General features: G+C 42.4%; 3 protein-coding genes across 3 annotated transcripts; all 3 read right to left on the bottom strand.

Annotated features, from left to right (window-relative positions):
• Positions 1-2,087: 2,087 nt before the first annotated feature.
• Positions 2,088-2,498, bottom strand: LOC133930172 (beta-glucuronosyltransferase GlcAT14A-like). Its single transcript, XM_062376853.1, has one exon. The coding sequence runs from the start codon at positions 2,496-2,498 to the stop codon at positions 2,088-2,090; it is 411 nt and encodes a 136-aa protein (XP_062232837.1).
• A 1,511-nt stretch (positions 2,499-4,009) lies between these two features.
• Positions 4,010-7,785, bottom strand: LOC133930402 (uncharacterized membrane protein At3g27390). Its single transcript, XM_062377039.1, has 11 exons — positions 7,666-7,785; positions 7,063-7,495; positions 6,785-6,893; positions 6,441-6,633; positions 6,219-6,355; positions 5,686-5,974; positions 5,496-5,602; positions 5,191-5,365; positions 4,909-5,104; positions 4,562-4,802; positions 4,010-4,467 (listed from the first exon to the last, which is right to left on the bottom strand). The coding sequence occupies exons 2-11, from the start codon at positions 7,154-7,156 to the stop codon at positions 4,236-4,238; spliced, it is 1,773 nt and encodes a 590-aa protein (XP_062233023.1). The 5' UTR covers positions 7,157-7,495; positions 7,666-7,785; the 3' UTR covers positions 4,010-4,235.
• Positions 7,786-7,792: 7 nt separating this feature from the next.
• On the bottom strand, positions 7,793-12,139 carry LOC133930403 (uncharacterized). Its single transcript, XM_062377040.1, has 6 exons — positions 11,864-12,139; positions 11,699-11,764; positions 10,205-10,279; positions 8,752-8,881; positions 8,455-8,577; positions 7,793-8,261 (listed from the first exon to the last, which is right to left on the bottom strand). The coding sequence occupies exons 1-6, from the start codon at positions 12,055-12,057 to the stop codon at positions 8,112-8,114; spliced, it is 738 nt and encodes a 245-aa protein (XP_062233024.1). The 5' UTR covers positions 12,058-12,139; the 3' UTR covers positions 7,793-8,111.
• Between the last annotated feature and the right edge of the window lie 291 nt (positions 12,140-12,430).

Below are 12,430 nucleotides of genomic sequence, written 5' to 3'. Positions count from 1 at the left end.
GCACTCCCACTATCCACAAGAGCTACTACCTTCCTCCCATTAATATAAGTGATCAGTGAAAAAGTTAGGTTGTTGGTTGTACTATTCACTGCATGGGTGGATAAGGACATAAGCTACTCTTGATCCTCAGATGATTGGGTCTCAGTGTTTTGAGTATTTTCAGTTGGACTACTAGGCGCTGTGACAAAAGTGGGTTTACTGCCTGGTTCTAATTCTTCTTCACCAGGTTCCACCCCTGAGACTTCCATTAGTATGGAATGCAATCTCCTTTTAACCTTGCACTGGTGTTGAAATGTCTAGGGTTCCTGGCAATACCAACAAGTTCTCTTGTCTCTGTCACCTCTATTAAATCTCTCTCCCAATTGTGAGCCTTCTTTCAGTGAGTTGCTCTTGCCAGTTATATTAGGAACAATTGCAGGTTTAGTAGTCACAAATGGCCTCTTGTAATTCATGGACATCTCTATATGCTTAGCATACCAAGAGGCCTCCAACATATTGTTGGGCTGGTGACAGGTGACTTGATGTTGGATGTGTGTTTTGAGTCCACCAATGAAACAACTAAGGAAGAAGGACTCCTGCAAATAAGGGTGCTCCCTTTTTCAGCATTGCCATGCACTCTTCAAATTTGTCCACATATTGAGCCACAGTTCCAAATTGCTACAAATTTTGAAATTTTGATACTGCTTCATGTATTCCTAGTACAAAGAATATATCCATTATCATTCTGCTCAACTGGTCCCAAGTAATCAACTACCAAGGAACTCCCAATCCAAAAAAACAATTTTCAGCTCTATCCACAGATGGGCAATGGCCAAGTTGACCCACTGGGTGTTGGGTGTGCTTGTTACTTCAAAAAACGCTCACACTATCTGATGCAACCACTGGGGTTTTCTCCATTAAACAAAGGAATCCCCATTCTTGGTCCTTTGATAAGCCTTAGCATAATGGTGGTTCCAACCTTGAACTAACTCACCAACAGTCCTTGGCATCTCTATCATCTGTACCCTAGAGGTTTGGACATCTCTATTGGTCATCTCCTGTCTACCTATCACTCCACTCCATATACCATATGGGTTATATCAGGGTAAACAGGCATGTCTGGGTTCTCTTAGTGGTGCTACTGTAGGTAGAACAGACATGCTAAATATAGGTAGATCCACTAAACAAGGCAATTGCACAAATCCACTTGACTGCCTAGGAAAAGTTTCTACTGCAATTTGATTGTTATGAATAGTAGGCACTACTGAGGAAGGTAGAGCAGAAAGGATATTACCATCAGGGCGATTCACCTCCAGTAGGTTGGTTACCTGAATTCCTAGTCTTGAATCCCCTTCCAACTGTCAATTTGGGGCCCTGGTCAATGATTTCAGCAGCAGTCGCTTGATCTCAGACTTCAGCTCCTTCAAATAAGCCGTCTTTCTTCATCTCTTCGATCTCCACCCGCAGAGCTTCCTCACTAGCCGAACTGATCACCACAGAACCGATCTGATATCTCATCCTAACCATACACCTTCAACCCTAGGCAGCTCGGATTTCTCCTCATCGTAAGCCTCAAGTTGTTTGTCTACCGCTGCCTGAACTCGGAGATCGATCGAGGGATTTTACGCATGGACTTGCCGTCAACCCAAACCTGAATCCGAGTTCCTACGATCAACATTGTTGCAAGAACCAATCTCCGCTCCCGAAATTTTACACGTGAACAAACGCCACGCAACCCTCGCCTCGATTGGATCTTCCGCTGATTGAATTGTTGCCGAGGATGTCTCAGCTCTGATACCCTTGATAAGAACTGAGGATTCGGACAAGCACCCGAATCAGCAGTTCATATACATCATGGATGAAAATGTCAATCTGTGGTTGGTAAAGTGGGTAAGAAGGAAGAACACAACAGAACTCTAACTACTCCTAACATATAGCAACTAGTCCATCAATCAAATTGATTCCATGCAGATCACCACAAGGGGTTTAAGATAGTACAGGGTTTTGTCTGAATACATTCGTAATAGAGAAAATGTAAAGAAAACAACTCAAAAATACGCCAACGCATTGCTAATACATCCTTCGTCCTGCGCTGTCGGATCCTTTCTTTAGTCTTGTGGCCGCACAATCATCATAACTCTAATCGGTATGCTCCCAATTCCTGTCTTCTTTTCTGCCACCGCCTCTAAAGAACTGTGTCTGAACATTCGGTTTTCAGCAATCCTGACAATTCCCCCCTGCTCTTTACCCAAGTTTGGACACCATACGCCCGGAACTAACTGGACCGAAGACCGGTTTAGCAGCTCGTCATCCAGCTTCTTCAGCACTGGTGCATCCTCCTCGAACCTCCTCGCAAAGGTGGCACTGTTGTTTACCATGTTCTCAAAATGTGATTCGTCCAGAACAAGTGGATCAAGGCCTGGAGTATCATCCCAGACAAAGTACCGCAGGTCGCCATTGACAATTGTGTTTCGGAAGTAGCAAGAGTTGCAGATAAGAGTCTGGAAGTAGAATTCCATGGAGTAAGCTGTGTTTGCAAAGTACATCAGTAGCTTGCGGGGTAGGTTGTCCCAACCAAGCACAGTGTTCAGTGAAGTTCCTACTTAGAATTACCCATGGGGAACATGCAAGACATAAAATGCTACTAATTATCAGGAACTTTTGCTCACACGAATAAGAAATTAGTACCATGAACAAAAAGTTTCTCAACTCCTAAGTACAGAATGATAAACTATTATTGAAACATTATACTATTGTTTAAGAGATATGTTTTCTACTAAATGATACATTAGATGTGTTTTTTATCTAGAATTTGTTTTCCTTTGGAAAACTACTGTTTTTGTACGAAACTTATCTCCAGAGAACATTAATAGTCCAGGTAATATCAAATTACCTTATCGAATTTCATTTTTAATCCTCATTGGTTCAAATTAGCATACTCATTGGTTCAAATTAATAGCTATGTTATTCGTTTGAAAGTAGTGAAGAGGCTTCATTGACATATCAAATAATATATGACAACAAAGTCGTATCTAAAGGGTTTTATTGCACAGATAATCAAAATTGAATAGATGGTTTTCATTTGCTGCTTTAGATGGTTTTTATTCCAAAAGTTCGTATTTCCTCACCTTGCAACAAGTCCAAAATCATGTAGTTACAAATACATACATACCGCATAACTCAATTACCATATAATTAGGGTCAAATATGAAAGCAATGAAAGTAAACTCAGAAAAACTAGAGGTATTATGGACATTACGCAATCAAAACAAACATCCAACCCTCCGCAGAATCCAGAATGTCAAACAACCCTCAGCTTTTATAAGTGAACTTTTTTAAATCTACAATCCAAAAACTATTTTTAAAATCCCAAACTAAAACAAACAAAACCATTAATCACGCCCCTTCTACCGTGCCCGAGTGATGTGCTAACCGAAAATCTTGCAGCTAGCAACCCCTTTCTTCTAACCCGGCAACAAGAGCTTTCAAATTAACTGGCGTAACCTCCAAATCGGAGTTCACCAAACAAGACAAACTCAGGGAATGTTTGGAGTTCAAATCAACTTTCAAGCTCTATTGCTCCAAAGACGCCATGCCTAGCTGCAACCCTTTGTGGGTAGTGTAAAATACGATGGAGGCGGATCGGCTGCAGTTGCTTCGGCATCTGAACCATCTAAGAGCAGATGATGCTTCCTCGAGCCCTGGTATATATCAACCGTCCGCTTGACGATCCGACGATCAACATCGGCGTAGCAGCTGCAGAGGTGATTCAAACCGCTATCGCACACGGTACCTCGGGTTCTTGCACGACTCAGACGCCACCTCAAGAACCGTGTAACTTATACATCGTTCAAGTAAAAATGAGGATTAAGCAATAAAAGCAACAACACATTGCATTTGTGAACACTAAACAACTATTCTATGTAGTCACTAAAAAATGTTGTTATGGCTACACGCAGTTAATAATGTTTTCAAACTTTGACTATATATTACTCTTCATGTGTTGAGTTTGTATATTTCGATGTCTAAAACAATATTTATTTGTAACTGAAAAGAGTACAAAGGCACATTTACTTTCAGCATGACTGTTTCTTCTCTGAATCTACAGAGCAGATAAAGAGAGGTCGTCCTGGGCCTAACAAGCACAGCCATCCATCCGATCATGATTACGCGCTCAGTTATCCGTGCGCCAAATATATTGCACCATAACAACAAGGCCCGGGAGTTATGAAAATCTTGTGGTGCACACTACAGTATCACACTATATCAATGTGCCCTAGTGTGTCATCTGATGAACCTGCAGCATCTGCCGCGTCTTTGTCCCCAATTTTTTCAGAAGCAACATCGGCTTTGACTTTGCACTGCACATCCCGCGATCCGTCTATAGCTCCCGCCTCGATCGCCTCAAGGTACAACGCCTTGACCAGATTGATGAATCGTCTCCTGAAGCTCGGAACTCGGGACATGTTTGTCACGATCCCTTGCAACCTGTCGATGATTTTGTTATTTTGGAGTTGCTTCGGGATTATTGCTAAACGTTGAGTATATCGAAGATGTAGGTACTGAGGGCATGCCTTCGTACCTTCTGATTATCGCCTGCAGCTGACCTCTCTTTATATTGTCGTCTGATGGAAAACCAGAATCGTCCCAGTCGGATGGTTTTTCGTTTTTGTTTGTCATGATGTGCTTCCTCAGGCACATCTCCTCGTCTTCAGTTATCTCTAACTTCTTCATTTGCTCCTTGATGACCAGAAGTGGTCCGAGCATCCAGTCCAATACTTTGTCTTTAGGCCAGTTGAAGTTTGTCATTTCGACATTATCAGCTACAGATGAACCACAAAGATGAGGAGGTAAAAATAATATACAATAGTATACATTGAATCGTGAAGTATTTTGGTGGGTACTCATATATTAGGTTGGCAGTCATACATATAAGCAAACCGTGCGAATCAGATTTTGCAGATCGTATCAGACACTGAAGGATGCACCAAGCAGGCAATTTGATGCTTAACTTCTTGCCTTTTCCTTTGGTAATATATTCCTCCACATCTTCAGCAGTTATCATACCCTCACTCAGTAATATCCTTCCATTTAGCTCACAAGATCGGAAGAACCAATCCCATATCTGAGGAAATAAAGTGAAAGGATAAATCTTAAGCCGCTAGCTAGAGCACAAACATAGACATGCATGATGAAGAGATATTTGTATACTTGAACTGGTCTAAGTCGCTGGATGGTTTGCATGAATGTCTTTGATCGCTGCAAAGCCCTTCTATACTTATGGTGGCCGAGTTGTAGCCTCTCTGCAGATTCAGCCATAACGTTGTACTCTTCCTTGTTCTGGCCTGTCTCACACTTCTGAACATCCGCTTTTCGGTACTTGGGCCTGTCTGTCGAAAGTAGTTTAATACAAATTGAATAAATCTCTATGCATGGAGAAAAATGCCATGCAAATGAGTAAACATATTTCAATAGATAACTGCTGAATGTAGCGGGAAGCAATTGTTGAAACATACCTTGGAAGACATGACCCTTCTCTTAGGTAAAGCAAATCATTAGTGTATTCATCAAAAAATGCTACCGCTGAAATCATGTATGCTAGTCCCATTTGGAAAGAAGCCTCCTGCGCATAATTGTAGAAACATTAAGTAACAATTCATGTCATGCATTCTGAATATACAAATGCTTGATAAGGACACAGCAGACCTGATAAGCAATTAGTCCAGCACGAAAACCGAAAAAGAAGCTGCTGAAAAATGAAGCTATTACTCCCCCAAGCACAGCGAGTGGCCATAGAATAATGGCCATACCAGCGAAAGGCACACAGACAATTTCTAGAAATGGCCCTTCCCTTCCAACTAGGTCCTCACATAACCTTTGCCATCCCTTCAGCAACATGCAGGGGCTTTTCCACAACGCCACCCCACTTATCACTAATACATCTACTGGAACAGCAATGAAGGCAACGAGTATGCTCCGTGGTAGATACAACAACCTTCGTAGAAACACCGAATGATGTTAATAACAAAAGGGCGAGTATAATTTGATATAAGTACTCCTATCAGGGTGCAGTTCTATGGAGGTTCATTTTTTATACGAAAAAATGAAGGTGTGGAGAGTTCATTCCGTTGGCTAGATAGAGATGCATAATTAGCATTAATTTCTTAACAAGATGTAAGTATGCACCAATAGTTAGTTCGAATTACTGAGACATAAAAAACTGAAAACTCAAAGCATACTTGATGTCAAGAGGAGTTTCATCATCCCCCATTTTCTCAATAAGATCATCCATGAAAGAGAAGTACGAGTGGAAGCAGAAATCAGTAACATCGCGGACGACGGTGCAAGCTCCAGATATTGTGCTAACAGTTCCATCCTGAAGCGAGAGATGATTTTGTTAAACTATTACATGACGACCTTCACCGGAGAATCCTATCTGAACTTAAACAGCACATACATACCATAAAACAATGAGTCAGCTTGTCTGTGACACCATGGCCAACAGCCTCAAAGGTTGCCATAAAGGGAACAAAAACTCCATAGCCTATACCACCCAGAAGGCTCCCAACAATAGCAAGTAATGGCAATAGGAGCAGTGGTAATGGCAACAAAATTCCGATAAGGATCTTCAACACAAGCGTGATCCTTTCGGTTCTGCAAAATCAAAAACCCTTAGAAATGTAGTCATCATGCATACCAGAAATGCTTAATTAATACTCCACTATTTTCACATTTGGTTTTATCAGAATATTCATCTTCTACAAGACTTTATGCCAAATTGCAAATGCAAACGAAGATACCATACTTGAGCACACAGTAATATGTCCAGATGAAATGTGGAGGCCACAGACCAATAATAACAGCAGAGTTTCCAAAGAAAATAATGGCAACCGCAACCGGGCCAATTAGGACACCTGCAAAAGAACAGTAATTTGATCCCTAAATTATATCATCAGCGTTATGCCTGAAGTCTTGAACTACCAATGATAACAACTATAAACACTGAGCAAAATGCTATAAACTATCCACAGGACATAGCATAACTGTAGCAGCTTATGGTGTATTGGTTGCTGCTGATGTTACCTTTTACGGAGCCAAGGACCAGGAGGAGGATGAAGAACGGCAGGAAGGACACGAAGCTCCAGAGCTTGCCCAGGAAACCCACAGGGACCTGCATAGATAATAGCCCAACCAAAGTCCCAGATCCTGACCAATCACCTTGCAGGCCAAGATCACAACCTCTTGCACCTCTCCGCAGCCTTCTCTATTTTCTTCTTCTTCCTCTGCTCTGGGAGAGAAGCTGAAAGCAAGTGAACTCGCCTGAGTAACCGCAGGTAGAAGAGGAAAGAGAGGAAAGAGGAGGTTGGACGGCTGGAGCTGGAGGTGTCTATCGGCATGTGAGAATCAGGAAAGGTATGCTCTGTAGCTTCTGGGGCATGACACGTGTTGTGTTGCATGGGCCACTCACTCCTGAAACCTGCGATTTTCTATGGTAAGGCGGTGTGGATCCACCTACCTGCAGCGAAGTAAAGAACCTTCCAAACATTATGCAAATTGAGAAACTATTCGTACATACAATCCACCATTTTTTTTTCCAGAGAATGAGCATGGTATGAGCAGACATTGGAGGAAAAAGCCATGAAATGATATGGACCATACAGCTACGAACACATCAGAGAGACATACTTGATTTCATTCAGGTTGCAGAAACAGCCTGGATCAAACATGCTATCAGAGAGCATCGTCACAGTCCAGACATGCATAGTACACATTCCAGGATCAAGCATCTTAGCAGAAATAAGCAAGTTACAAGGATAACAAAGCAGGGGATGTCACCCTATTAATTATTTTCCCATGAACAACAAAGTAACCAACTGATAGCATGTGAAAATACAGTAGATGGGAAAGGCCTACATGCTACAGCATTGCCACACAATGATCTAAAAGTGTCCCAAAAAAAGGAAGGCGAAATGGGCATGTCTGGAGTTCTCTTTGGAGGAATGCTTGCAGTATAACTTTTCTTGCCAATTCTGTTCACGACGATAAATAGTGGCGAAAAACGTGTACACAAGTCAAGCAACATGATGTCCATTGTTCAGATAGCCCCCAGCTTGTCCATGGCCTGATCAGAGCTATCTTATGTGAATGATCATTTTGTTGAAGAAATCCTTGTGCTCAGGAAAATATTCCAGCAACTCATCTTTGGTGACCCACACGTAGTCCTGGCATTTACCAATGTGGTATTTCGTAGCTCCGACCACTTGTGATTTGAAAAAGAAACGCTGCAAGAAGCATAGCAAGATTAAGAAACTACGACATGAGAGTGCATTCTAGAATATCTTCCGAGCTGAGACGCCATGAGAAAACCCAGGCAAAGGGTCCAGAGATGTTTTCAAATGAATAATATCCTTACAGCATAAAAAGAACTAGAATACAGTTCAAATAGTTTTCAATTGGTGAAACAGGAATAGGCACCTTGAATGGTGAAACCTTTGAATCTTCACTTTTTTCAACCACTATATGAGCCATTGGAGCGTTGCCAACAAAGTATGTATTGTTGAGTCCCCCAATAACAGAATTTAATGCCGATTCGGCACACTGAAACAAAAATTCAAGGATGTAAGCAAATAAAAATGAAATGTGACAGTGCCAGACAATAACTTAAAACTGGTTGCACATACGAGAGGTGGTGCTATAGGCAAAGAAAATGGAACTGGACTACAGCATGAATAAAACGTGAGATTTTAATCGGTAAATTTCATAACTGCATACCAATCGCAAATTGTCTTCATTTTCATATATTTTTTCTGGGAAATGCCAAACAGGCATGCCATCAGGAGCACCATAAGTGTTTCCATACAGTAGGAGGTAGAGTTTATTATCAAGAGCTCGTTGTAATGACCTACAAAAAAAACAATCTATTAGTACAAGCTTGTACAGTGCAATGCTAACAAACTAACAAATGTGGTGTTGCCATGATTGTAATTCATAATACATATTTGACTTTCAGTACAATTCTACAAGGTGGTGTGGGCAAAATCCCTTAATCATGTTGAGTAAACAGTCATCTTTAAACCAGCAACCAATTACATCGAAGAATGCTCTAGCAATATTAATGATTCAACTTGTTAGGATAAATAAATTGTATGCCACACTTAAGTGAGGACAATAAGAAAAGAAAAGGTTATCTTGGTAAGGACAAATACAACATAGGCAGAATCTGAAGCCGCTTGCTGGAAACTCTTACCGTCTACACATGAACAGAAAAAATAATCCGAGGAATTGCTAACCATGATGTTTTCTCCCCTATGCGCTCATGAACCGGAAGGTCGGATCATATCCTGATCAGATGTGTCCATGCTAGACAGCACTGGCTAAAAAATTTGCAGCAGATTGGGGTTGCAGAATTTGTCTCCAGAGCAGTACATAGTCCACAAAATTGGTGGGCATGAGTGCATCGAGGGACCCAAAGGATCTGAAAAGATATTTTGATTCGTTTCATCATCCACATGGTATGGAGACTATGGAAAGAACAGAGTGCTGGAGGTTTGACTCCAAGGATGTGCAGCATGAACAGGTCAGACTCATCAGCGAGGAGCCAGATCAGCAGCTGGCAGAAGCAAGATAGTTGGGCATAGATGGAAATGTGCCTATAGTTCCCTTCGTGTAACTAGATCGTAGTTGGTTGAATTTTTTCATAATAATGTTTGCTTATTTTCATTACCGGATTATAACAGTGTAAATAAATCAGACATTGGTACTATTGATGTTACAGTAATACAAGAAACACAAAATATATCTTAAAGGGTAATGCTTGGATTCATACGTCCATGCGAACCGTTCGCTCCGGACGCTACATGGCTCGCACTTGTCCACACACGCCCCCATCTCAACTCTCTCTCGGAACGGAACTCTCTCCTGCTGCACTCAGATTCGTCTCCCACGCCTACCTGGTAGCTGGGTCCTATCTTTAATCATATGTTCTATAGTCATATAGAGAATATAACAGTATTTTCAAATCTAGAAGTGCAATTATGCAGATGCAGACAATTCAACTAGTTATCATAATAATTAAAAAACTGCAGGACAAATGAATTATTAAATACATTCAGCAACCAGAGCGTAATGGATATAAAGAATAACCATGTGACGCAATATCCTCGAGATGCAACCGCCCAAGCTAGATTCCTAGATAATACGACAGATAAGGAGGTTCAAAACTTACTTCCGGTCATTTGTTTTGTCAGCCTCTGTGATTCTTGGAGCAGGCACATAATCAATCTGATAATCACCCTTACCCCTACAAAAAAAAAGAATGGTTTTCACACCAATTTGTATAAGGGCTACTGACAAGTGATAAGGCAAGAACGGGTCAAAGCCCATATGCAAAACATCCCATGTATCAGAACCAAACTAGAGTCATTGCATATTCTCCCATAGTTATTATGGTAGTGTGGCGAAGCGTGGCGATCCGCCATCTTCACATCTTTATATCGCTTATAGTGCACGGCGAGGAGGAATGAAAAAGAAAAAGGAAAAAGGGAAAAGGAGAAGGGTTGGCCCAGCCCACCAGCCCACTCCACTTACCCTAGAATAATTCTCTCATCCTCGCCACGAGCAGACCTCGACCAGCCACCTCTCTCTCTCTCTCTCTCTCTCTCTCAGGCCACCTCCACCAGCCGTGCCTCTCTCCCTTCCTCCTTCCCTCCCTCCCTCCCTTCGAGCACCTCCACCAACCGCCTCTCCTTCCCTCCCTTGCCCCCACTTCTCCTCCCTCTCGTTCCCCTTCTCTCGGCCGCGCAGCTTCAACGACAGAGGCACAGAAGGGGATCGGCGGGAATGAAGCCAGAGAGCGATAGGGCAACTTCGGCAATAGCAGATCCGAGTTACCTGACTCCACTGGGCGGCAGATGGGCGTGGCAAGCCTTGAGTATCCGCCAGCCGATATAGCAACGCTATGGCGACGCCTTAACAACTATGTATTCTCCAATACCTAATGAGGTGTGCAAGTTATCAGAATATAACATTGACCATCCGTATTACTTTCTGGTCATCTCAGTTTGTTGGGGTTCTGCTGAGCTCATACGGTCATGCCTAATTCACACAGAATGGAACCAGCATCATTTACATATATTCATTCTAAGGCTTCAGTGCAGATCAGAAACAGTCATATTTTTCAACAACTGGGGCATTCCATTGGTGTGCAAGTTCCTATTCAAGGTTATCAGTTGACAACTGACATGCATGAACTGAATGCCACCAGCAGGTTATAATGTGATTCAAGGCAGATAATCCCTGGTTGAAAAGATAGAGCTATTCATGAAACGTAATCAACCATTTTGCCATTCTTTTTTGTGGCACCTAAAGAATGCTCATAAAACATCACGAAAAAGGAAAAGAACATGCATATATACTTACGACTCAAACTGTTGCCAATTGCCGAAAAACTTACTAAGACAGCTGCCTCATATATTTACTAACTACTACTTCCCATGTTTACCCTGTGAATTCTAACCTCGACAATGCTTAATCAACACTGTTCCGTTTGCACAAAGTACAGACACTACAAAATGCACTCATCCCGTTATACAATTTGGTACCTTTGCCTCGAAGCAAAAAAAAAAAAACCAACAACAAACAAAAGAAAAGATCAAGACAACCAGTAATGGAGGCGGAAACTAAAAACAAAGAATGTAAAACGCGAGGACAAAAAGATCACCTCGCGTCGGCCTTGCCCAGGACCTCGTCGGGGTACTGCCGCCTGTACTGCTGCCGCCACCGAAACCTAACAGCGAGACAACCAGAAGACCGCATAACTAAACCGGCCCAACGAAGAAAGATTAGATTAGGCAAAATGGACGAAAGAAGATCGGATCTGGAGTACGAGAATTCTTGGAAGGCGTAGACGACGGGGTGGATCTTAGGGATGACGACGGGGAGGCGCTCGAACAGCACCGACGCCACGATCTTCCCGTCGTCCCTCTCCGCCGCCGGCGCAGCGGCGGAGAAGCTGGAGCCTCGCGGCCGCCCGAGCGACCGGAGGAGAAGGCTCGCCCGCGCCGGCGACCGAGACAGCATGGTGTGGCGTGGGGCACCGGGGTTTGGGTTCGGGTCGCGCCGCAATGGAGAGGAAGAGGAACCGATGAAATGATGAAGCAAGCAAGAGCCCTGCTTAAACCCGGCTCGTGGGCCTTCTTTGCAGGCCGCAACTTCACTTTTTTTTTGTGAGAGAGAGAGAATGTTGGCACTTCATCGTTGATTGAGGGGACTTCCTGGATGCAATCTGGGATTACAACATGATTTTTTTTTATAAGAGAATATTTTATTATTTTAGCTTCTGTATAAGGTATGCACTTAACCATCCATTATTGTAAAATTTCAGCTGACAGATGTGAAAAAGTAGACAAGAAATGGCCCTTAGGAAAAGAGTACGAAACATAAATAAAGGGAT

The sequence above is a fragment of the Phragmites australis genome, chromosome 10, assembly GCF_958298935.1.
Source record: "Phragmites australis chromosome 10, lpPhrAust1.1, whole genome shotgun sequence".
In the NCBI taxonomy this organism is placed as follows: Eukaryota; Viridiplantae; Streptophyta; class Magnoliopsida; order Poales; family Poaceae; genus Phragmites; species Phragmites australis.
The sequence above is the reverse complement of the archived record's forward strand: the minus strand, read 5'-3'. Positions and strand labels throughout refer to the sequence as shown.

Bases quoted from the DNA above. Each gene is read 5' to 3' on its own strand.
- LOC133930172 (XM_062376853.1), bottom strand. From the start codon at position 2,498: ATGGAATTCTACTTCCAGACTCTTATCTGCAACTCTTGCTACTTCCGA.
- LOC133930403 (XM_062377040.1), bottom strand. From the start codon at position 12,057: ATGCTGTCTCGGTCGCCGGCGCGGGCGAGCCTTCTCCTCCGGTCGCTC. The intron at 11,765-11,863 runs GTACTCCAGATC...TCTCGCTGTTAG, and splicing joins TACGCCTTCCAAGAATTCTC to GTTTCGGTGGCGGCAGCAGT. The intron at 10,280-11,698 runs GTGATCTTTTTG...TTTTTTTTGTAG, and splicing joins CTGGGCAAGGCCGACGCGAG to GGGTAAGGGTGATTATCAGA.
- LOC133930402 (XM_062377039.1), bottom strand. From the start codon at position 7,156: ATGCAGGTCCCTGTGGGTTTCCTGGGCAAGCTCTGGAGCTTCGTGTCC. The intron at 5,603-5,685 runs GTCTGCTGTGTC...AATTATGCGCAG, and splicing joins CTGGACTAATTGCTTATCAG to GAGGCTTCTTTCCAAATGGG. The intron at 5,105-5,190 runs GTATACAAATAT...TTATTTCCTCAG, and splicing joins AGCGACTTAGACCAGTTCAA to ATATGGGATTGGTTCTTCCG.